The 23,953-nt window shown below is 40.8% G+C and overlaps 1 protein-coding gene across 2 annotated transcripts; it reads right to left on the bottom strand.

Moving 5' to 3' along the window:
* Window positions 1-2,684: 2,684 nt before the first annotated feature.
* ENTPD3 (ectonucleoside triphosphate diphosphohydrolase 3) lies at window positions 2,685-22,000 on the bottom strand. Of its 2 annotated transcripts, XR_008236674.1 has the most exons (10): window positions 21,749-22,000; window positions 17,774-17,891; window positions 14,034-14,184; window positions 13,102-13,261; window positions 10,773-11,003; window positions 10,050-10,322; window positions 9,842-9,952; window positions 9,195-9,332; window positions 5,678-6,196; window positions 2,685-5,072 (listed from the first exon to the last, which is right to left on the bottom strand). XR_008236674.1 is itself a non-coding variant. In XM_052797129.1 (9 exons), the coding sequence occupies exons 1-9, from the start codon at window positions 21,866-21,868 to the stop codon at window positions 5,963-5,965; spliced, it is 1,536 nt and encodes a 511-aa protein (XP_052653089.1). In that variant the 5' UTR covers window positions 21,869-22,000; the 3' UTR covers window positions 2,685-5,962. The 2 variants fall into 2 exon arrangements, 1 of the variants encoding a protein (XP_052653089.1); XM_052797129.1 differs by having other exon boundaries at window positions 2,685-6,196.
* Window positions 22,001-23,953: the final 1,953 nt, after the last annotated feature.

The following is a 23,953-nucleotide window of genomic DNA, read 5'->3' as shown; positions in this document are numbered from 1 at the left end:
CCTAGAGAGCAAAGACACAGTGCGAGCTCTTCGCAGTGCATATGGGATGGACCTTTCCAACCTCGAGCAGAGCTGCAGAGACGGTGTGCCAGGCGGAGAGATGTTCCACCGCATGCCCAGCCAAAGAGCACCCTTGCAACACTGCAGGAGCCCAGCCCGGCGTTTTACCCTGAGCTCCCCGCAGCCCTCACACAAGAACATGCCGCTCTGCCAAGGGAAGGCAGGGTGTCGGGGGCCCTGCGGACTGTCAGGGCATGGCAGAAAAGCTCTGTGGGTGAGCGTCAGTTCGCTGGGCTGGCTTTGATGGACACGCATCAAGATAATGACGTGCACATGGATCACGTTTTGCAGGATTTTCACTCGCCTAAACGTCAGCCAAAACATTTGCTATGAGAAGAAAAGCTTTAAGAGTAGCGAAACGTACTGCAGAGCACTGCTGGAAAATAGATCTGACCTTCATTCTTCCGGCTCTTCTGTCAACAGTGGAATGAAACATCCCAATTTAGCTGTCTAAAGCATAGTTTGTACAGTTTTACAATAAAAGACAGCAAGTAAAAAAATGCACTTAAGCAGTTTTAAATGGTGTAGATACTTTATGCAAGTGCCCAGGGAATGGATCATTAAAATGTTAATGAGCACTTAACTCCATCAGGTATTTTTGAAAGTCCCATCCAGAATACCATTATAGCAATATTATTTTACTGTGCTTTACAACAGTAATATATTAATACATGTATTAAACCAGTCATATTTAAACAACATGTTCTAGGTTGAGTCAGTAAAATGTGATGGCTTTTGGATTCTTTCATTTTGCAGTGATTTGGAAAAACAGTATTTTTCATTTTCTTCATTTGATCTAACATTACTCTCCAGTACCACTTAAGAAGAAGGAAGGGAGGTTACCTAAAATCTTGGTCTTTTTAATGACCTTTGCATGTTTTATGGCAGAGATACTCAAATGCCACTAGTGACTGCATTGATGACTTCCTGAGTATGTGAGGGTTGCATCTGTTCTACATAACTTGCATGCATGCATTTCTGCATCTGTTAAGATCATAAATGACTGGACGAGGCATCATAAAAAACATCAAACTTGCGCTGTGCCTTAGCATCAAACGCTGAAAACAATTCAGGACTTAAAAACATTTTCTCCCATGAATACACTTTTAAATTAAAACATACACTAGGCCTGCACAAATGTTGCTGTCCTGGTTTCAGCTGGGATAGAGTTAATTGTCTTCCTAGTAGGTGGAACGGTGCTATGTTTTGAGTTCAGTATGTGAAGAATGTTGATAACACTGATGTTTTCAGTTGTTGCTAAGTAGTGTTTAGTCTAAAGGATTTTTGAGCTTCTCATGCCCAGCCAGTGAGAAAGCTGGAGGGGCACAAGAAGTTGGCACAGGACACAGCCAGGGCACCTGACCCAAACTGGCCAATGGGGTATTCCATACCATGTGGCGTCCCATCTAGTATAGGAACTGGGAAGTGGGGGCGGGGAATCGCTGCTCAGGGGACTAGCTGGGTGTCGGTCGGCAGGTGGTGAGCAATTGCACTGCGCACCGTTTGTACGTTCCAATCCTTCTATTATTGCTGTTGTTATTTTATTAGTGTTATCATTATTAGTTTCTTCTTTTCTGTTCTATTAAACCATTCTTATCTCTACCCACGGGTTTTACTACTTTTCCGGATTTTCTCCCCCATCCCACTGGGTGGGGGGGGAGTGAGTTGAGCGGCTGCGTGGTGCTTAGTTGCTGGCTGGGGTTAAACCACGACAGTTGCTGAGCAAGTAACTAGATACTGCCTTCCTCTTACTACACAGAAAAACACTCCAGTTATGTACAGGTGAGCACTTTTTGTGATACACAGACTTCACTGCCATCCAAGTGAACATACATTGTTCCTGAAATAATAATTGAATTTAAAAATTGAATAAAAACTCCCCGAATTTGGGTATGGTAGACTATCATACTCAGCGTTGTTAACTTTTCTGTCCTCTAAACTGATCTTATCAATGCTGAATTATGCCATGCAGTACAAGTTACTGTTTTCTTCTGCCAAGTTTGCATATTGCTTTAGGAGAAGTTTGTCACTTCACCCCCCCCTTGAGAAACGTCCATATGCATTTCATTTCTCATCTCTTTCTACTGGATTAATTTCTTGCTGCTTCTCCATAGATGAGGATTTTCATATTACATAATCCTGTCCCTATTCCTAATGCCCAACAGTTCTTTTTCTAACCAATCTGTATCTCGATCGACTGCCTGTGATAACTGGGAATTGCTGCTTCTCTTTGGCACATAAGCTTTCAGGTTGACATTATGGCGGTGAACCTGAAAGAAGCCCTATAAAGTGTCAGTGTCCCTGAGTGAAACATTAACAGTGTTTAAAAGTAGAAGGTGTTTACATGTGTTTATAAGTGTTGTGTAAATATATATTAAAAAAAAAAAAAAAATCAGAAAAGTGGCTTGGTTTTAACCACCAGGGTTTCCTTGCTGAGAATATGGATTCTGGAGATAAGGAGCACTGTCCACTCCAGAATCTCGCAGGATCGGTTTTGCAGCTTGCAAATTTCCATCCCCCAGAAAAGCATTTCAGAGATTTCCTATCCCTCGAGTAATTCTTATTAGTCTACCAGGATGAAAATATTGGTATTGGGCAAATAAAAAATAAAAAGTACACTTGGCTTAGCTTTTCACAACTTAATTTTATTAATCTTCATAAGCAGGCAGTAAAGAGTATAAAAAGATAAATGACCTATAGTTTGTACACATTCCCAAATGCTGTTCACTACACTGGCTCTCCCAGGGATCTGTTCAGCTCTAGATGACAGGACATTACACCCATTGATCTGGTTCTGATTCACAGTTGGGGGAGGATTTAGCCATGGTTACCGAAGCTGTTGCCATCCCCCTTGCCTCACCTCCCCTCCAGAAGCAACCACTACAGCCAAGGGTAGCAAAGCTGGCTGTGTGTCTGAGGCATGGTTTTTTACTGTAACGCTGAACTGCAGCCATGGTGCTGGCTTAGAAGAAGCTATAAGCTATGGTGGTGCAACTGCCTGGCTGGAAGTTCAATAGTTTCAGCTTTCCCAGCTGAAACTAATGGGAGAGATAACACTGAGCAGGTGGGTATCCTGGTGATACAGGAGAGAGATTATATACATAGGGAGAAGAGGGAACTACTGGAAAAGGAGAACAGAAGGCGATTCATGGAGGGAAGGCATTCTTTGAACAGATACTGGCTCTATCCAAATACATCTAGAAGTCCAAATGATTTTTGAACAAATTTACTTGTTCTCTAGCTGCCAGCTCTAAGGAGAATAACTTCCAAGCATGTTCCGTTTGTGCAAAACCATGTCTGAATAGCCCTGCCCTTCACAAGCAAAGGTTTTGTAGGGCAAGTAAATATCCTAGAATATAGTTTTCAGCAGAAATTTAGCAGCTGAAGAAAACATTTTAATGGTGTCATCCAACTGTCTTTTTTTACCCTTAACTGCAGTTCCAGATCAATCACACAAAATAAGATAAGGCTTTTATCTCATGCCATCCTCTGTAATGTCCATATATTCTGAAGTTAAATTTTATGTTTTATCACATGTAACTTGGGTGCCACAGAACACTTCATCATCTTGTAATATCTTCTGCCTTATTTTAAGTACTGCTACTCAAGTAAGACTGACAGGATGGAGTAGTATACCAACAGAGAAGGGACAAAGCCCTCACTGCTGATCCTCTTGAAAAATCACTAAATTTTTTCTTCCTTTTTTTTTCTTTTTTCCATTTGAAAAGATATTTAGTTCCTTTCAAATCATCTATCAGCCTGTGAAAAACAAAAGAAAACAAAACCCCATCCCCATAACTAAACCTGAAAGTAAGAAGGTGATATAGAAAAAAAGACAGAAATCGAAAATATTATTCATGAGTAAAAATACTGGCCATTGTTCTCCTATGTCACAAACTAATCAATACAGGCAATAGATGAAGTTGGGATAGCAATCATATTATGTGCCATTGGGATTCATAATCCAATGTTAACTTAGCTTCTGAGCGTATGCATCAACAGGTAGATCTCTTACATGCAACACACCTGTGTGGAAACACTACTCGGGCAGCCTCACAGGCTTTAGCTTGTTAGATGTTGAATGTGGTAACTTCCCTTTTAGTTTTTACTTTCTCACACTGAAAAGCTCCATGCATGAAATGAATAACACCCCTTCAGAGAGGTAAGATGCAAGCAAGGGAAACTACACACAGAAGGAAGCAATCCCGAGAAGACGGAAAAGGAGGTATGTATTAAAGTGAGTGGCAGCAGCTATCTGTGAGACATTTGGGGAAATAGAGCTCCATGTAGGTACTGAATCTGGGTGAAAGGACATGGTAGAAGGGGAGGAGGGAAGTGAAGCAGAGATGCTCTTTTCTCCTCTTGCAGGTTCTGAAGAGTACAACAATCCCTTCTTTCTGCTAACTCTAAGGCCCTTCAGATGTATTCCCCTTGCAGCTTCACAGATCATGTTAGAGCAATATTAAGAGGAATTAAAAGGGAAGAGATGGCAGATTATGGGGCAGGAGGGTTTTTCAAGGGTTATTTCAGAAGCCAGCTGAAGAAGACCAAAGCTATATAAAAGACAGGCAGGTAAAAGGGGCACTGACTGTGAAGAACTCCTCGAGCAGTGGGTAAAATTGTAGTCTTATGATTTAAGGGAATGACAGGTTTGGTGAAGAATACCTGGGCTTTCAAGGAAGTCAGCTCTTTGGAGCATGAAGGCAGCAGCACTTCCAGGAAAGCTCTGGAGTTAATGTGTTTGACAGAAGCATCTGCTAGGTAGATCCCAGCACTGCTGAAGGAACACTGAGGCCAAGACAGTGGAAAGGCTGATCAAGGCACTACAGTCATGATTGCAGTTCTAGCAATGTGTTCCCGAACCCATTAGAGAAAGGGTGTTCTTCTGGCCTGCAGACTGGCTTCTATTCCTCTTGGCTTTGAACATGTTAATGCTTCAGAAGGTCCCGGGTCTGAGACTCTATTCAGGCAGTTGAAATAATATGTACATGACAAGTCAGTACTGACTGCGACTGTCCGAGATCAACAATATGTGGGGAATACAGGTCAGTGTTTCAGTATGAGAACCTACAAAAAGTATTTCTGTGAAATTATTTCTGAGAAAATGACACTGAAAACCCTAGTGGCTTCTGGAGGTAACTACAAGACATTTAAATTTAGGTACAGTTAAATTTAGGTACAGTTACTAAAGCGTGAAAGCATTTTTTTCCACCTTCAAATCAAATCTTATGTACCATAGCAGAGGCATTCTGAGATCTCCATGGTACTGAAAGATATAGCTCAGTTTTAAGACAGGCTTGAAAGTCCTGAGATGCACTGGCAGTTTATTACACCTTTATGTGGTGGGGATCAATCTGTTTGGAACAGCAATAAAAACAATTCTATCCCAGCTGTTCCTTTCAGTTCCTGTCATTACCATGTGCTTGTTCCAGTTTCAGAATTTAGATTATTTGGGGGCTTTTAGTGTCAGCACTGCACACAAGAACAGCTGCCATGTTCCCACCTCCCACAATTCCTACTGACTTGTTTGATTTTATCTTAAACAACCACCACCATGATCAAATCCATCATCACTTGAGTTTACCAGTTAGCACAGAGTTAATGAACAAAAAAATACATACCTGGCAGGAAAAGGCTATTAATCCCTTATCAAACAAAGTGACCTATCTGCTCATGTTTTCTCTGCTGCACACCGGACAATCTGGTTTTATAGAAACAATTGCTAAAATATTTCAAAAGCACTCCAATTCACCATATCACAGATTCCTTTGTGTCTCTTCTCTATTTATGCTTCTGGTCACCAGGTCTTTTTGCCTGTCTTTATTTCGCCCTCCATTTTTCAAAAATAAAGTCCTACTTAATAGCACTATAAAATTTTTGTTTTGTCTTCCATGAAGTTCATTCATTCTGGAATAAATACATGTTCAACATGACTGATGTTCTTCCGATTATGTGATACAATGCACAAGTAAACAAGGAAGAGAAGACACAACAATGCCATAGCTGTGAGGAAGACGAGGAGCCCAGCAAACAAAGAAGGTTTCAGAGGTAATTGGATCAGCTTGCCTTCTGCTGGAATCATGTTTGTGAGGCTTAACATGTAACCGAGTGACCATGCTATACTGCTGTTACCAACCTGAAATAAAGACAGAAAAGTCCTGTATTCCCATAGACATTTCAGTCAGAGAAAAGAGGTTCCAAAAGTTCAACTGCTGATGCTGGCAACTGCCCTTTAAGTTAGCAAGGAGAAAACTTTAGTGGAGTATACAGAGAAGATACAGAACCATGTCAAAGTACCTTTTTTTTGTAGTTCCAGAGGAAGCTAATAAAATTGGTCACTGGGCTAAAGAAGTGGGACACAGGTATTAGATGGATGGGTACAAGGATGTGTGGTATATATGCAGGCAGCCAGTTATGGGATTTTCTGTGCAAGAAACACACTTTACAAAAAAACCCCAAACAAACAAACAAAAAAACCCATCAGCACTACTGTGCTAATTCCTAGAATTAGCCCCTCATCTTAGCCAAATCCTAGGATGTTATTTAGTTTAAGCAAACAAAAAAACCCACAGAGTCCCACCAACATGGACAAAGAGGACGCCAGGGTAAAGTCCCCAAAGCAGGAACTCTACTTATCATCTTTTGTTCCACAGTTGGTTTTGTGCTTGCAAACGAGCCAGCACTAGGCTCTTCCATTTAAAAAATAAACGTAAGTGGAAAATTACATAGGAACAGGTGAAACAAAAGCAAAGGGGGTATGTTTGTATTTGCTCCATGGTCCTCCTGCTTTTCTGTGTTTCCCCACTTCCAATTTGAGCATCAGAGTTTATAAATTTTCCACTGCCTTTTTCATTAAATCATCATCCTGCCACTTGAAAAGCACAGGATCAAAGGGTAAAGATAGAGTGTCCCTTGTCCTCCTCCCATGTGCCCAGGCTCCAATAATGCTTTGCCTATTTATATAAAATATAAGTACACATGACTGCCTCCTGCAAATCAAACCACAACTTGGAAAAAAAAAAAACAAACAAAAAACCAAACAAAGTATTGTTAAACAGAGTGACAAAATAAGGGGGCGGGGGGCATTTCAAGGGAAATCAGTGGAACTCATTAAACAAGGGCTAGCCCAGAGGGCCAGCTACAAGATAATGTATTTGGTTTACGCTCTAGCACAGGTTACTTTCTTTTTCAAAGGGCCTGCACCACCATCACTCCAGGTAGTTCTGGGGTATACTACTGATGGACAAAGCTGAAGTTGTGTTCTTCTACAACCAACCAGCTCTCCCAAACTCATTTGACTTTCCGTCTTTATTACAAGTCATCCCACTTTGCAACTAGAGATGAGTTTGCCTGAATGGCTGCCCATAAGTAGTTTACTTAAATTTGGGAAAGCAAATTTGGGAAACCAAACCTCTTTCGTTGTTCTTGTATAAAAAAGCATCATGATGAAGTTGAGGGATGAACTTTAATAAATGATTTAATGTCTTTAATGAACAGTTTTAAGCAGTCAGCTACTGCTTGTAGGAGACCATAAGGGCCTATAATATTTGGTCATTTTTGTAGTTGTGTATATCCTAATACCTTTTGTTTAACTGATAAAAAGAAAGCTACAGCAACAGGTTCTTTTCACTGGTTGTGTTCACTAATTAAAAGGAAATATACTAGCATAGGCAAAAAACCCCACCCTCCACTCTTGGAGAAACTGTGCTGCTATCTCTGGGGTAGCTTAGCTGATCAGTTAACATTAGATCTTATTATTTTAGTAGGGGCAGATCTAATTAAGAGAATGTAGTTTTTCCTTTTGGAGTTTCATGATTACCCTAGTGCAAAATCTAGGTAACAGAGGTGTTAATTTCAAGTAAGCCTTTTGGGGTTTTATTTTGCTCAGTATTTTTATAGTCTTGGCTAAATACAGAAAAATGTTGCTGTGTTTGGCTGCTCCTATCTGCTGGGGACAATACAGGATATATTTAAATATTGAGACAAATCCACCCCCCACCAGGTCCAGATTAAGATCCCAAAGTAAGCTTTAAGCTGATTCCTGGTAGAAGGCCTAAACTTAGGACACTCCTCCAGAGCTGCTAATGGTTGTCCACCAGAAGACAAAATAAGGCAAGAAAATCCTACTTGATTCCTTAGTGCACCAGTAATAGATATGACTGTTCAGAAAACATTGCTTATGATGTCTCATTCACACCTTGCCAGCATACCCTGCATTTAAGAATACTCCATGAAAATCTACAACCTATTCTTCTGTTGGTTTTGCATGCAAGTGCTGAAGCATTTCCAAACTGTATGGAGATTAAGAGATAGTCCGGGACAAGGTTTTAGAATAAGGCTCTGTACAGTAGCAGAGAGGAAAGGATGGAGTCACAGAGCACTGTGGGGACCACACTTCTTGATGTAACAGCCAAGCTTAGATAGTGGCCATGCCTTCTGATTTGGAAGCAAAGATTTCTTAGCAGTAGCTTTAGAATGGATGTATACAAGTTCGTTCCAAGTACTCTGGTTTTTAGGAGAAAAACTGAGGTCAGGGAAGAGAGAAATGCAGCTATTACAGAAATGTTGTAAGCTTTCTCCCTCTGCCAAGTAAAAGCCAATACTCCATCAATATACATTCTTATTCCAGAGAACCAGATTACGGCACAGATGGATGTGCCAGCTGAGGATGAAAACTGCCCTAGTTGCTTCATCACCACTCACTGACTACAAACCAGCTCTGCCGGTTCCCCCAAGGCTCTGCCAGCAGACAGAAAAGTGGGAGTTCTCCTGTCCAGCTCAGCAAGGTTAGCTCAAAATGACCTTGACCAGCGAGGTGTTTCAGGCAGATCACTGCCTAGAGCAAGCCACTACTTCAACAAACTGGGGCAAAGTTTAAAACACAATGATTTGATACTTTCTTAAAGCTCTTTAAAAGAATCTAGGCAGCATCTCCAAGTAAAGCTGCAACCCCTGGAACCAGGCTGAAATTGCTACTGAGGCTTGAAAAGTGGCTTTGGCTTATGCCAGACATTTGACAATCATTTACAAAGGCTGTTTACAACCATTATATCTTTGTAGGCTGCTGCGTTTTCTGTCTCCTTCTAAACTTCCTTGGATTAAAGTAGCAGCAAGAGGAAATGATTATTACTCACCTCCTTTTGAAAATGTATCTGTGGCCAAGTTTCTGCATTGAAGTTGTAACCATATACAAGCAAGTAATAAATGAAATTGGCTGAAAAACAGTAGGATCTAGCATATATTTCTTCAAATTTAGGCAGCATAAACTGGAGCTGAAAGCAAAAGGTTTTTTAAAAACATGTAAATTATGAAAAACAAATGCTTTTGGTTTTTATAACTAGAGAATACTTTGGATTCTAATTAGAATTGATTAGCATTTTCCAGAAACACCAAGTAAAGTTGTGGACCACTAGATAGGGAGATTTAGAAAGACTCTGACAGTAATCCAGCTTATGCAGTAAAAAACGAAAATAAACATAAAACTGCACATAAAAGATTGAGGATGTTATGGTTCCTAAATTTTCTATGTCATCTTTACAGCATGGTTAAAACTATGAAATGAAATTTCGAAACCCAGTCCAAGTTTTAAGCATGCTAAAAATACTACATGGTTTGAAGCGTAGTGGGAAAACAAAGGCTGAGGTTGATACAGACCTTCTGAAAAGTTCTGAATACTTGTCCAGTCCATATTCTTTTTATATTTCCCTTTTACAGATACAAAAGAAAAAACAAAACAAAACAAAACCCCACAAACAAACAAACAAAAAACCAACCTACTTACCTGTGCCCAGCTCTGTGAACAGAAAAACCACATACTTGAATTGAATTCAGCTAGGGAAAAGTGCCCGGATAAATTCAAAGCATTAATTGTATAGTAGAATCCTGAGAAAGCCTATAGAAAAGGAGTAGATGACAGGTCTGTTACTTTCAGAACTACATAAATCAAAAGCAAGTAAACTCAAAAAGAAATGCTGTGTTTGCAAACCTACCACAAAATTCCCTTTAGCTTTTGGCTGATGTATTCCATTAAATGGACAGTCTTCTCTGTCTCTGCAAGCAGTGAAGTTAAATAATAGAGAAACCATCTCCTGGCACAGACCTGGGTCTCCTGTTCCATGGAAGTTCATAAGCTGGTTTGGGTAGTAATTTGCTGGTCTCAGAGACTGTGTACAAAGGCTGCCAGAGAAGTACTTGATCATTAATACAGTATTATAATTCTGAGGGTAACATGGATTATCCACATTGGAACTGGTGTTTGATTTCTGGAAAAAAAACACAAAAACAAAAAACCCCAAACAATAAAGGCTACTCAAAAGCAAGAAAGACCTAATTTGACAATAACTATGGGAATCTTTTTAAACCACATATGCATGTATTTTTGTTTTCTTCTCTGTCATGGCCGATCAGTACAACATTGCTGATCATTTTAAGTCATAGATACTCCTTTTCAAAAAAATCATTGGCAAGATCAGCAGAACACTTACAGGACTAGTTGGGCCTTTTTGTCAAATGGTACAAAACCCTCACCAATTTTTAACAAATATGAAGGTCTTTGTATGAAACCTAAGTGCATTTGTTCACAACTAAGCACGTAAGAACTCTTATTGGGGTCTCCAAACTCCACGAAAGGGAAGCTAACACAAGCCTAAGAACCTGCTCAGACAATTACTGAACACCTGCAAGACCAACATAGCAAAGGGTCTTAAACAGACCTGGAGCAGCAATGCTAAAAGCCTTTTCTCAGCTTCATCTCTCCCGTAGCACTGGAAGCTGTGAGTGTAGACATTGTAGTTGTAACCATACAACTTCACTTGCAAGGTGCTATTGAAGTTCTCCTGAGAATCCTCTGGGATAAATGAAATTTGAGTGGAAGCTCCTCCAAGATCCAGTGCCCCCATAGTCTCTTTTCTGTAAGGGCGGACCCATGTCCTCCAAAGGTTTCTCTACATGTAAAAATAAAACGAAGGCTAATTAGAAATATCATCTGCTTGTTTGCCCTTCAGGCTTTTCTACTCTTAACTTTTTGAGATTTCCCCCCCTCTTTGTCCTGCACCCTTTCAAAAAAATCTTAGCTCTGAGGAAAAAATGCAGATTTTTTTTTTACATAAGAGGGATGTACTTTCACAGAGTGAAATGATCTTGAAAGACGGAAAAAGGAATGCAGTGTAGCTTTCAACTCAGGGGACAGCACAATGATCAAAGCACAGGACTAGCCAGATCAATATCTGTACTAGAATGCAGGGAATTGAAGTCCAGATACCCACAAATCTGGATGGAATTAGTATGAAGATTTACTTATTTCAAGGCAGGAAGAATTATAAAAGGAATAGAATATTAAGACATCACACAGAAAAAGGGAGTGAAAATAGGGTGAAAAAACCACAGAAAAGCCAAATGAAAGCTCCAAAGTTGAAAGAACAAGGACCCATAATCTGCACATTTCCTTCACTGAAACTGTCGTAGCAATAAATCTGATCCATTCAGCTGGCATTTTTCCCTATTACCCAAAACATCCCCCAAATTGTGTACTTGATCTACACAGTCACAGTGCAGAATACAGATTTTTTTTATGATTATCTATCTCAGTATTTACTGTAGTATTATTTACTGAGCATAATGATATGAATGTATGCACAAGAAGGGAAAAAAACTTTATGGGCTAGCAAATACACTCACAAGAAAATTCTACAGTAAAAGATTGCCATTAACAGTCCCTAGCAGAATTTGACTCTTAGCCTACTGTCACAAGAATGGTAAAAATTTCTCTCTCCTACTAGTGATATTCCACACATAGGTCTTCATGCAATTCCCTATACTAAACTGGCTTCACAGTGTCTTCCAGTCCCTTCAGTAGTCCTCATGAATCTGCCATATGGAATTTGATATTTGGATTATTAAAATTCATGTGGTAGAAGACTGACACCACCCTGAAGCCTCATGACATCATTTTTGTTGCATGAAATGCACACAATGAGAAAAAACTGTTCCAGAATGTGTGATTCCAATACCATTTTTCTTAACTTCGCAAGAGTCAACAACACATTCACCATGAGCTATCACTCAGATCACCACCAACTAATTCCTGCTTATTAATTGCCATGATCTAACAGGAACCATTCAACCAGGACAGCTAACAATACTCAGGGGTTTGGTTGAAATTTCTTTCAACCTAGCAAGACTATCTGGAAGAAGTGCAGTTAATGCTAAGGGCAGCACACTGCTGCCAAGAATGCAGATGAGCAGTTGTTGATCATCTTGGTACAGCTTCTACTGAGAATGAAATTATACTGAAAATCTATATATAAAAAGGGATCTTCCAACACATTTGACTCCCTCTCTGCTATGAGTCTCCTGCCTAATCCTATTCTGAGTTCAAGGATGGCATAAGTATCTTTATATTGGTATCACTTTTTTCTGCACAAGACAGTTGGTATCACAGCCCGCTGCTCATAGCCTGCAGCTTGCCAGCAGTATTGGAATGAACTGTGTATGAGTGATTTCTGGCTCAGCTGAGGCACATTTGGCCACACCAACTTAACCACCTTCACTGCTTCAGTCTTGTCTGCTTAAGACAAGGGAGCCAACACTGCCAAACAATTTGGAGACCCCTAAGCTGTGCAGGTCCTTTACCAGTAGAGCTGCAGGGACAGCAACCACCTGAGGAAGTCACAGAAAAGCAGAAGAAAACATCTTTAGTCGGCACCACTGTCAAGACAATCAACACCTGTCACATTTAACACACCAATGCATTTAAGAGCAATGCAGCTTCTGTTTCTAGGTAAGGCATCCGATGGCATTTAGGGAAGAGTCCTGTTTTGTGGATCAACAATTTTACCTTTGCCATATCAAATTCCTGTAACATCACATTCTTTGATTTATGTTTGCTTTGTTCTATTGCTGCCACAAAAAGACCCTGTTATGTATTTCAGTGCAAAATGGAAGTTATGGCTATGATGCTATGATGTTTTAACAGGCATGTCCTCTCAAACTTCTCATTTGTAAGAGAGAAACAGTGAAAAGCATGCAGTTTTTTCCACACACCTCTAAGAAATTGCCCATTAAATAGTTGGCTGTTATCCATCCATACACCCCTTCCTCTGGCCCAGTTATGATTTCTGCACCCCTAAATTCAAAAGGTTGTGCTCTGAAGTAGTTTTGAATGCTTGCAAGGACTTCATTGGCTGCCGTTTCATTTTGCAACCTAAGCAATTCACAAAACACGAGACACTGAGCATCTGGAAAGGCAATTTCATGTTTATTGTTCACTGACTAGCAACTCAAGAAAACTCCTACAATCACCTAATAAAAAACAGACATTGTTTCCCTAAAAGTGAAGCTTATGATAGGGAACAGCCAAGTATCCAGCATCATTTAAGCAAGTAACTCCCCCACTATGTACAACCTTCACTCTTTATCATACAAGTTCATGGGTGTTTTGATTCTTATATATACTTTTCTTTTTAGTGAACCGAGTGCTTATATGACAGCTACTGGTTAAAACAGTCCTGGAGTCTTTCTTCCCACTCTGTTTAGCCACAGAACAAACATTAAAAGCCAGTTTGTGCTAGGGCTAAAGCCACAGACAGACCCCAAAAGCCACATTACACCACATTCACACTCAGAAAACTCTGCAGTGTCTAGCTTTAATCTACCTTTGATGCCTACGGATACGCACAAACATTATCTGTTTACGTAACACTGAATTTTAAGTCAGATATGGAAGAGAAAATTAAACTCTTGCCTTCTCCAGAATAAAGCAAGCATTCCTTTTCAATATGGCATAACAGAGGATTTTTATACAGCCCCGCTTTCCCTATCAAAAAAGTTAATTAAATTGAATTGGCTGGGCTCCATTTCCTTTTGAGATGGCCAATTTCCAATGGATAAAAATGCATCCAGTACATTTTTCACATTCTGTTTTCACAGACTGCTATGCTAGTACGCATACAGAGGAGTGCAAATTTCTGCCATACCTCAGTAATCTCATGCCAGCTGTAGCCCCCAGATAAACAGAAGTGTTTTTATGCAGATGAACTGGTATTCTCTCCTTGACTTTATTCAGACAGTCATCAAAGGGTTTGGCAAGAGCTCCAGGGTTACTCTCATAGCTGGATATACCAGGGCCTGAAAGAGAACAAGTAGATTGATTTCATTCTGCTTTGCCAACTACAAATTAGCCCAATTAGCAAACGTGTTAAGAGAAAGAGATTTCCCCCCTCCCTCCTGTAATTGCAAACAAGGATAGGATGGTGGAAAACTATGAGTGCTTAAGGAATAAACAATGTAGTGACTGCCTCAGCTGTGTGAGACAGAGAAGATACTGGCAAACTGCTTGCCTGTATTTCTGTGTGTATACATATACACCTATAGTACCATACCTAGAGTAAGATATACAGTACAACCATGTAACAACACAATGACAGCAGTGATATATTCATGAGGAAAATAGGTTTACTCATGGCAGATGCTGTAGAAAATAGCATGTCTAATGGATGCAAAATTTCTCTGATCGGCTAAAGTATAGAAAATCCCTCCTTCCACAACCTAAGACAAAGATTTTCTAATGGGGTTTGCTGCAACTGTCATGGACACCATGGCACCTCTACAGCTCACTGCTCTCAGCTGAAAATAAAATAAAGAAGCTTCTGCAAGGAATTGCTGGTGAAATTTCAAGATGCACACAAATGGCTCTTGAAGTCATAGAGGTCCAACTCTAGGCTGGTGCATGAACTACTAAGTATATCACAGCTTTCCAAATTTCCAAAGCCTTCAAGTAGCAGGAATGAGAGTTCACCATGCTGCACAAGGCATAACTATTTGAACAATTAACATCAAAGTCTTTCCTCCCTTGCTCAACACTCCAAGGACCAGCAGGACCTCAACTTGTTAAGGCTCAACTTGGGTGTGAATAAAAACATTCCTTACTAAAATTTCCTAGCTGAGGAAGTAGCAGAGGGAGAAATCCAGGCATTCCCATGAAGCCATTGCCCCACAGAGAACAACTGTGCCAGAATTCCATCTAGTTCTCCTGTAACAGCCATCTCACAACCTGATCCCAAGCTAAGAAAAGCTGGCTCTTATGGAATTAAAATGAGAAACCATTTATGTTCGGCCACACTGCATTGATAAAAACAGAAGAAAAAGTAGGTAAGACTTTACAGACTCCACACTCCATCACTCCCTTTCCCACAGTATGAACTTAAACATAAACATTACCATGTCATCATTAGAAGTTAACAGCCCTGGTTTGGAGTAAGACTTTCTAAAAGTCTTAAGCCTAGCACAGGCAGGCCTGAAGCTGGAAGGAAAGCTGTTATCAGAGGAAAACAGAGCAGCAACTGCTGTTTTACATCCTCGGCAGTTGCTGTTGCCTCACACTCCCTTGGTGGCAGCAACCTCCATCTCCCAGTGTTCAAACAGAGCAGGTCACAAGGCAGTGACCATTTTGTTCAGGACAACTGCCTGCTTTGCCGATGCAGGACAGATTAATTGCACTATATAGAAAGGGTTTTGATCTGGGGCTGGCTCCTACACACAGGGGCAGAGGTACCTAATAAAGGCAGAAATGAAATCATAAAACCACCATGGAACTTAAAGAGTAGTTGATCATTTGACTTTCAAGTTCAGCAGGTCTGTGAATGTCTGCCTCTCAGTATGCCCAGAACCATCCTCCAATTTAAGTGCTTAAGGCTATAGTTAGAGGGTCACCAAAGAAACACTGACAGATGTATTCACCAGTGCCTCCCGCCATAAGCCCTCTGTCTCCTCCAGTGCAGAGTCAGCCAAGACTGGAGCAGTGAACCCTGGTGATTTTGTACACTGAAGGATGAGGAGTACTTTGGTTGACTACAGTTAAGGCCACTTTGGACCTGAACAGTTCACAGCAATTTGGACTCCTTCATTTCACAATTTTTTTGTATTCCCCAGAGGCAAAACAAAATGTAAACCAATTAAAACAAATTCACAAAGTACTCCTCTGTCATTTTTTGAGGGGAAGAATAATGCAGTTTCTCTGTGCATTTTTCTCACACCAGAATTCCTAAAGGCAACATTCCTAATGAGTCAAGACATGAGCTAGCAGAGTGCGCCCCCCACTTCAGCAGGCTGGCCACCATTCCTGCAGTCTGTAAGGACCCACCACCAGGCACATGACAGTGCATTATTTCTGTGCATGTTACACTTGCTTTCCTTTCCTTGTTCTAAAATTGCTAAGAATGTCCACACATGTATTTAACGCTGAAAATAGAAATGTTGGTGCTGTTAAGAAACCATTGCCTTCTACTCATTTCCTAGTTACTCATGGACCTCTATGGCTACACCTCCAGCATCTATTTCCAGACACAAAGAAGGATGCAGGATTTTGCATGATCATGACTAAGAGAGAAGGAAAGGGAAAAATTATCTTTGAATGCCACAGTTATTATCAAGTTATTATCAGAGATAACAAAATCTGCACTGAGACTTCCTGAGTTGCCCTACCTTCTCCTCTTACCTAACTTGCAAACCCAAACCAGTACACTAAACAAAGCAGTACTGCTGAAGTCAGTATTTCAGAGGACAAGCTAAAGCTCATTACTCAGACAAGCAGAATTTATGAAGTCTGGCTTCCTGTAGAAATCCCTTGTGGTCTAGCTACTGTTTAATAATGTGGATTTATTTCCCCTGCCTGGCCACCTGTCTCTATAAAATGTATGGAACTTTGGTATCTTTGAAAGCTTAGTCAAATGTCACTGAAGTTGACTAAGAGATTCAAAAGCTATTATGAAGGAATCCACAACAAGCTATTAGAACATATACTTAATCATACCGGAGTGTAAGCAAAAGTCAGTCTAATCCAGCATCCTCCCTCTGAGAGGAATCAATGCAAAACCTCACATAAAAGACAAGGCAGGTAGCCAGTGGTACTTGTCATGGGACACCTTCTAGCAGTGCACAACTATAGATCTTCCTGAGACAAAGGCCAGACCTGCATATTTGATACAACTATGACATCCTGTCAGAAACAGTTCTGCAATTTAGCTACTTTACTTGATAATTTTATTAGACGCTCCCTAGTTCTGTAGTATGGAGAAGCTCTTCCTGTTCACCTTCCACACGCCTTTCATAATTTCCCCTCGGTTGCCTCTTTCCAAGTAATTACAGAAAAATTACAGATGAACTGCATAAGCCTTGTTTCTCTAGGAAACCTGACTCAAACAGCAACGATTTTTTTTTTTTAAACATCACTAAGACTTCCAGAAAATAAAAACTAATTTGTCAAACTCCTATAGCATAGGTGACACCCATTTTTGCCTCCATCAAAATTAATGGCTGACATCTAACAAGGGCTAGATCCCCATTCTTCTCAAAGATTTTTTATTCCAAGCTATTTTAAAATATATTTTATACTTTCCTTTTAAAAGAAATTATTTCAGGGCACAAGGACTAAACATTTACAGGGCCTGGTTCCCTGTAGATAGAATTCTGTCTGCACCAATCATCCACTGCAATGGAGTAAATCCAGTTTAGCTAAAATTTCCTCTCTCCATTGCAGATTAGAGCACCCTGCTGTATCAGTAGGAGAAGGACTGATGCTGACAGATATAGACATAGTCTCAACAGTTCTTGCTTCCCAGCACTGAAAAGGGAACACAGCAGAAAAAAACTGTATAAGCTTCCAGTTAACCTCTTCTTGGAGGCTAGAAAGAAATAAGGAACTTCCATTTGAGCTCACCTTTCACATTGCACTTGAAGGTTTGGCTTACTACTCCCGTGTCATTTTCTTTTTCTGCTGGCCATTCATAGACATAGACTGTAGTCCGAGAGGATCCAGCATCAAGGACTATTCCATACTGGGGAGGAAAAAAAAAAACCAAAACATTAGATCAAGAAACAAACAGTGACAGCTTAAAGGCCCATATGCAGCTGTACTTCTTTGCACCATCCAACACTTTGGAAAATGTATGCACAGTATATTTACAAGAGAGATTAATTCTAGTGTTAAGCGCTTAGGCATGAATCCAACAGCCAAGCACAGAATGAATCTGGCTGCAAAACAAAGAACATACTACATATCTTCAATAATGAATTCAGTGGGGATGGAGAATGCTCATTTCCTTTCAGCATCAGGTTCAGAATCCACACTGACACATAGATAACACTGTGTTATGACCTGATTTTGCAGCAAGTTCATTTCCCATTATCCCAGCTACGCTGCCTGCACACTGAAGGGTTTGATACTTAAGCACAGGCTTTAGATTCAAGGATGCACAAGGGATCCATGAAGCTACGAGCAAAGAGGTAAAGTACATAATAGTCCACAGTGAGAATGATGTAACATTCTGGTTCTTTTCTAATTGCCCCATAAACCTCTCCCTTTGAGTGGTTTAGGCAGTCCACCTGAGAGTTTGCCACTGACAACAGGTTGTGCCAGAGTGTGAGACAACAAAGAGGGAAAGACAATCAATATTACCCCATGTTTATTTATGAAGTAAATGAGAAATATTTAAGTGACTTGTCCCAGGTCACTTGGACTCTCTGTGGGACTGAAGGACAGGTTTCTCCATCCTATTCTACTGCTCACCAGACCAGTCTTTCCCCCTTTCCCATCTTTTATGGCAGCAGAAAACTGTAACAACTAGGAAGGCAAACTGCACAAAGGGAAGGAAACCACAGTTTTGCTTATCCTCTTGTCCTGGTTTTGGCTGGGATAGAGTTAATTTTCTTTCTAGTAGCTGGTATAGTGTTATGTTTTGGATTTAGTACAAGAATAATATTGAGAACACACTGATGTTTTTAGCTGTTGCTAAGTAGTGTTTAGACTAAGTCAAGGATTTTTCAGCTTCTCATGCCCAGCCAGCAAGAAGGCTGGAGGAGCACAAGAAGTCGTGAGGGGACACAGCCAGGGCAGCTGACCCAAAGTGGCCAAAGAGGTATTCCATACCATATGATGCCATGCCCAGTATATAAACTGGGGGAAGTTAGCCTGGGTAGGGATCGCTGCTTGGGGAGTAACTGGGCATCGGTTGGCGAGTGGTGAGCAATTGCGTTGTGCATCACTTGTTTTGTATATTCCAATTCTTTTATTATTATTATTGTCATTTTATTATTGTTATTATTATCATTATTAGTTTCTTCCTTTCTGTTCTATGAACCTGTTCTTATCTCAACCCATGAGTTTTACTTCTTTTCCCGATTTCCCCCCCCATCCCACTGGCAGCTGCGTGGTGCTTAGTTATTGGCTGGGGTTAAACCACAACACCTCTTTATGACCCCTGAAAGGACGTTTAGCTGGCCCCCTCTTCCAAAGTCATCTAATTGGTAGGAATCACAGTGTAGGGTTCATTTTTCTGTCAACTTTTTTTCTTTAAAAAAAGACAGATGCCCAGGAGCCTGACAATACTGAAAAATGAGAGCCTCCATCTAGCTGCAAAGCAGTAAGAGCCCCTGCAGCAGGCCAATAAATTTCATCCCACTGCCTCCCTGGGGAGCCTCAGGTCTGACTGAGAAAGATCACTGCTTCAGGTGGCAAACCATTCAGCTTCCACACCTCATTAGTTCCCAGCTTCCACTGTAATCCTACAAACTCCTGGCCTCCAAAGAACTACCAGCAATACCAGTCTAGTCTGTTTCCTAGAGGACTGTTAGATAATGAAAATTTATATTTATCCAGGTGATACTTACCCTGATCAACTAAAAGGTGAAAGGCTCCATGGATACTACTATCAAACCACTACAACAAAGGCTCATTACATTCAGAACTATTCATTTACAATTCTGGACTTCACAAACTGTGTCACTAAGGATGTTTGTGCTCTCTTCATCAGTCTTCTGACTTCACACTGTGTGCCAATGAGTCATAAGTTCTTTCAGTGCCTCAGCCTCATGCACATGGGCAGGTCCTTCCTTCACAAATCACTGGCTGAATCTTCAGATACCCAACCACCAAGGAACCAAAATATTTAATTCTGCAACACTTTAAAACATCAGTGGCGTAGCAGATAATTTATCTCTTGTGCCACAAAGGAACGAACCTGGATGCTCTAAATGCGCATCCTGGGAAAGAGCTATTATGAAGCAGATAACACAAACTCCAGTTATCCTTCAGTTGGTGCTTTGGTTTCATGGAGAAAAGCCAGAAGAAGAACAAGGCCATTTATAAAGAGTAAGTCTGTTTTAATCATGTTACTGCCATATTTAATTTTAATCAATCACTAACTTCAGGACACTGCCATTTCCAGGCTCCATCATATCAACTAAGTACTGGAGGATTTCACACTGGCATACCAAAGTCCTCCCTCTGCTCCTGAAGAATTACTTCCTGGGAGTGTTAATCACTCACTGAGGACTACCCAGAGTCTCAGGAATCAAACACAGGGTCCTCCATATCAGCTGGGATTTTCTGCATTGGCAGGCTTACAGCGCAAAAAGAAATTTAAAGCCAAGGCACCTAGCAGAGGAACCACCAGTCTTCCTCCAGGACCAGCCATGAAGCTGTTGTGATTCGGGAAGCAGACCTCCTGACCTAAACCAGCTCCAGATGGTTTGCTCAAAGAGTAAGGTAGACAATTTTATCATTCTGAATGTGTAACTGAACTAATGACAAACACAAGTGATGTGTAGGCTGTCTTTTAGATAGTGGCTTCAGCCTATGTGTCAGTCCAGCCTTGCCTTGCATGAAAATTGGCAGGATGTAAGGCTGCTGCAAGCAATTTGGGGCATAACAGGGAGTAAGCTTCAGGCACTGTGTCCCCATGCAAGATGCCAGCACACACACCCTGCCACACCACACAAACACATAAAACTGGTATCAGAATACAGTTTTATCCCATTGTCTGACTCATACACCACCAAATGATTCATACAAAGCCAAAGGTGTTTGTAATCCCATGAAGCGTAATGAGACATTAGCCTATCGCCATCAGTATGTGAACTATCCAGTTAAATACATACACAGACGGAAAGGTAGAAAGGACTTCAAAGAAGGATCTGACAAGGTTTATATGCTTGTAGCTATCGTGAGAAAAACCAAAGAACTCAAAGTGCCAGACTGTACAGCATCTCTAGAAGGCTAATTTCTACAGCTTTGTCCTCAATTGTGTACATCTCACTGAAGAATAACTGCACACATACTCCAGCAGCACAAGGCAAAGCCCGAATTCCAGAGTATTTCAGTTTGTCTCTTCCAGCTTGTTCTGCCCCTCCTCATGAAGCCACGTTGCTTCTGTTAATATCCAGCAAGTCCCAACATGTGGTAAATCATAAAGTGCACACTTACAGCCCAAATGCTTTTGATCCACAGGAGCAGTTTGCAAAGATTTCAGCATGGAATTCCTAGCTGTGCTTGGGGGCAGAATTTAAACTCCAGGTATTTCCCACTTCAAAATTATTTTAAAATTACTTCCAATCTCTGGCAAAAATAAAAAAGCAGTGGCATTTTCTCCTCACTTGGCCTTTTAGTCCTGGAAAAGACATTGTGTGGTGGGCATTACAGAAAGGGAATCAAGGAATGCTTTTCCTCTGACTCTGTGATCTTGACCAATTCTCTTTTTCTCTCAGCTTCAGTTTTCCCATGATGAAGATGTGATTAAACATTAATCTATGACTGCAAGCTCATTTGAATCACCCCACAACAATTAGTTTAGAAAGGAACATCATTAAATATCAGTTCAAAACATTGTTCTCCTTCCTTAGGTATTCTAAGACTTACCTTAAGCCCTGGGGAGAGGATCTGTTGCTGATTTAACTGAATCACTGCAATAGCAATGACAAGAACTATGCTTAGAAGAAGGAAGACTTGGGCAACAACGCTTGGGGTTCTGGTGAGCATCCTGAAACAACAAAATGGGAAATGCTTAAGGAATGTGAAAGGATTCAGTGATTCTGTCTTAAGACCTGAAGCCCTGAATCAGTTGAGAGTCCTCACAAAATCTCATTTCGTCAACTAGATTACGCTACATGAAAATTCTGTGTTTTCCTCAAGAACTGCCTGGTGTTTTGCCACCACTGACTTTTTATTAGAAGGGGTGTGTCTACATTGTCATGCTAATGATGCCAGATTCCACCCTCAGGTGCCAGTCTGCTCATTTCCCACAGTGCCTACATGTAGATGCATGCTCACCATCTCCCATTGCCTCAGGAAATGAGAGCAATGGGCAGGCTTGGGCTAGTGCACACTCAAGGATCTCATGCACGCCTACAACATAGACACAACCACAGCCATATAGACACAATGCTGGCAGCTGCTGAGTACAGCTGGATGTTTCTGCCAGAGATGCAAGGTCGGTGTCTATAATAGACATAGGCTGCTTCAGCAAGAAAAAAAGGAGGTTTTAAGAACATTAAAGTAGGCATCTTTCTTCTAACTGCTGATGTATTCAGGAAGTATGTTTGTGTGCGTGTGTGTGTATATTAATGTGGAGCCTGTTATTCTCACTCTACACTACACATAAAATATAAAATATACAGTTAACTCACAGATCTTGCAATGAATAGTTACTAAATCTAAGCAAATCTAACGTAGTTATGTTAGGCAAACCCAAAGGTGACATGAAATGTGCATACTGACGATAAGGCTGTTTATACGTTCATATCCTCTAGAAAGGTTTCCCAGAATTCAAATATGTTTTACATCTCCTGTAATTTCTGTTCAGCCTTTATTTTTGCATGCCCCTGGCCAGGCAGCTGTTCACCCCAAAGGGCCTTTCAGTACCTCTGAGTACTGACAATGCCCGTATCAAAAATTCTTATGCTCCACACGGGTCGAGGAGAAAAGAGGTGGCTGGTGGGAGACGGCAAGCTTAGAAGTGTCAGAGGAACACAAAAATGAGAACTTTCCTGCCTTTCTCATTTTCAGAAACCAGTTGGTTTTGCACAGAAATATCAAGTTAGCCTGGTGTGATCTATCCTGACTCCCATCTCCTAATTCTTCCATACTGACCGTGGAATATACCAGTGGCTGTTCGGGGCTGCCCTGCTGTTTCAGCAATTGCCAATGCCAATCTGTGCTGAGGGCAGGAGCTAAAAGTTGTTCTACAGTCCACAGCCACAGCACACTGGGTCAGCCCTGTTGTACCTGCAACACACGGTCTGCTCCTTAGCTCCAACGAGAGCCGGAGGGGTGAGGGAGAAGGCAGAACAAATGCTTCTTCACAAAGTTTCCATATTCTAAACCCCATGGGTTCTTCAGCCTGTGTACCCATGGTCCAACATCGATGTTCACATTCCAAAGAGAAGCAAGTTACTTTTTTTGTTCTGGGACTAGCTACACTCTTAAGCTTTGCCCACTGCTGCCACTTTCCTTGTCTTCTGATTTCTGTTGTGAAATCTAACTCAGATTGGCTTTTGGAAACTCTTCATTTCAGCCTGATACATCTCACTTCCGGAATGTCATTTTTTACACTCATTAACCCCCTTTTCTAAATCTATATGGGCTCCTTGTTTACTGCCAATCTACTCTTCCAATACTTTCTTGTCTTGGCTTGGTAACAGCTTTATTATCTTAATCATCAGCCAGTTTTAAGAGAAAATTACCAGCCACATTGATGCTCCACAGTTTAAAGAGAGTTGTAACATAAGTAACTCTTGCTAACATCGCCCACTTGTTGGCAAAAAGCCAAATAAAAGATTTTAATGACGTATCAAAAAGCAGTTGCATTCCATTATTAAAACAACATCATCCTGAAGCAAGAAACAGCATAAATATGTATTTTCCACACCCAATTAAGTACACTGGGCCACACAGGAGCATACTAGAAGGATCACTTTCTAAACCTTACTTCAAGCAAAAGGAGTTCCTGCCTGCAAAGGAAAATGGACTAAACTTCTTCATGCCACCAACATTTTGAGTTTAACTAGGTTAAATACATATATGTATGAATGACAGTGCATCTTGCACGTTGAAATTCCTTTTCCC

The sequence above is a fragment of the Harpia harpyja genome, chromosome 1 (assembly GCF_026419915.1).
Source record: "Harpia harpyja isolate bHarHar1 chromosome 1, bHarHar1 primary haplotype, whole genome shotgun sequence".
Classification (NCBI taxonomy): Eukaryota; Metazoa; Chordata; class Aves; order Accipitriformes; family Accipitridae; genus Harpia; species Harpia harpyja.
This window is presented reverse-complemented; position numbering and strand designations above follow the sequence as displayed.

Coding starts and splice junctions, on each gene's coding strand:
- ENTPD3 (XM_052797129.1), bottom strand. CDS start 21,868: ATGCTCACCAGAACCCCAAGCGTTGTTGCCCAAGTCTTCCTTCTTCTA. Junction 14,185..17,773: donor CTTCAAGTGCAATGTGAAAG/GTGAGCTCAAAT, acceptor GTTCTCTTTCAG/GCCCTGGTATATCCAGCTAT. Junction 13,262..14,033: donor GCTGGCATGAGATTACTGAG/GTATGGCAGAAA, acceptor TGAATTGCTTAG/GTTGCAAAATGAAACGGCAG.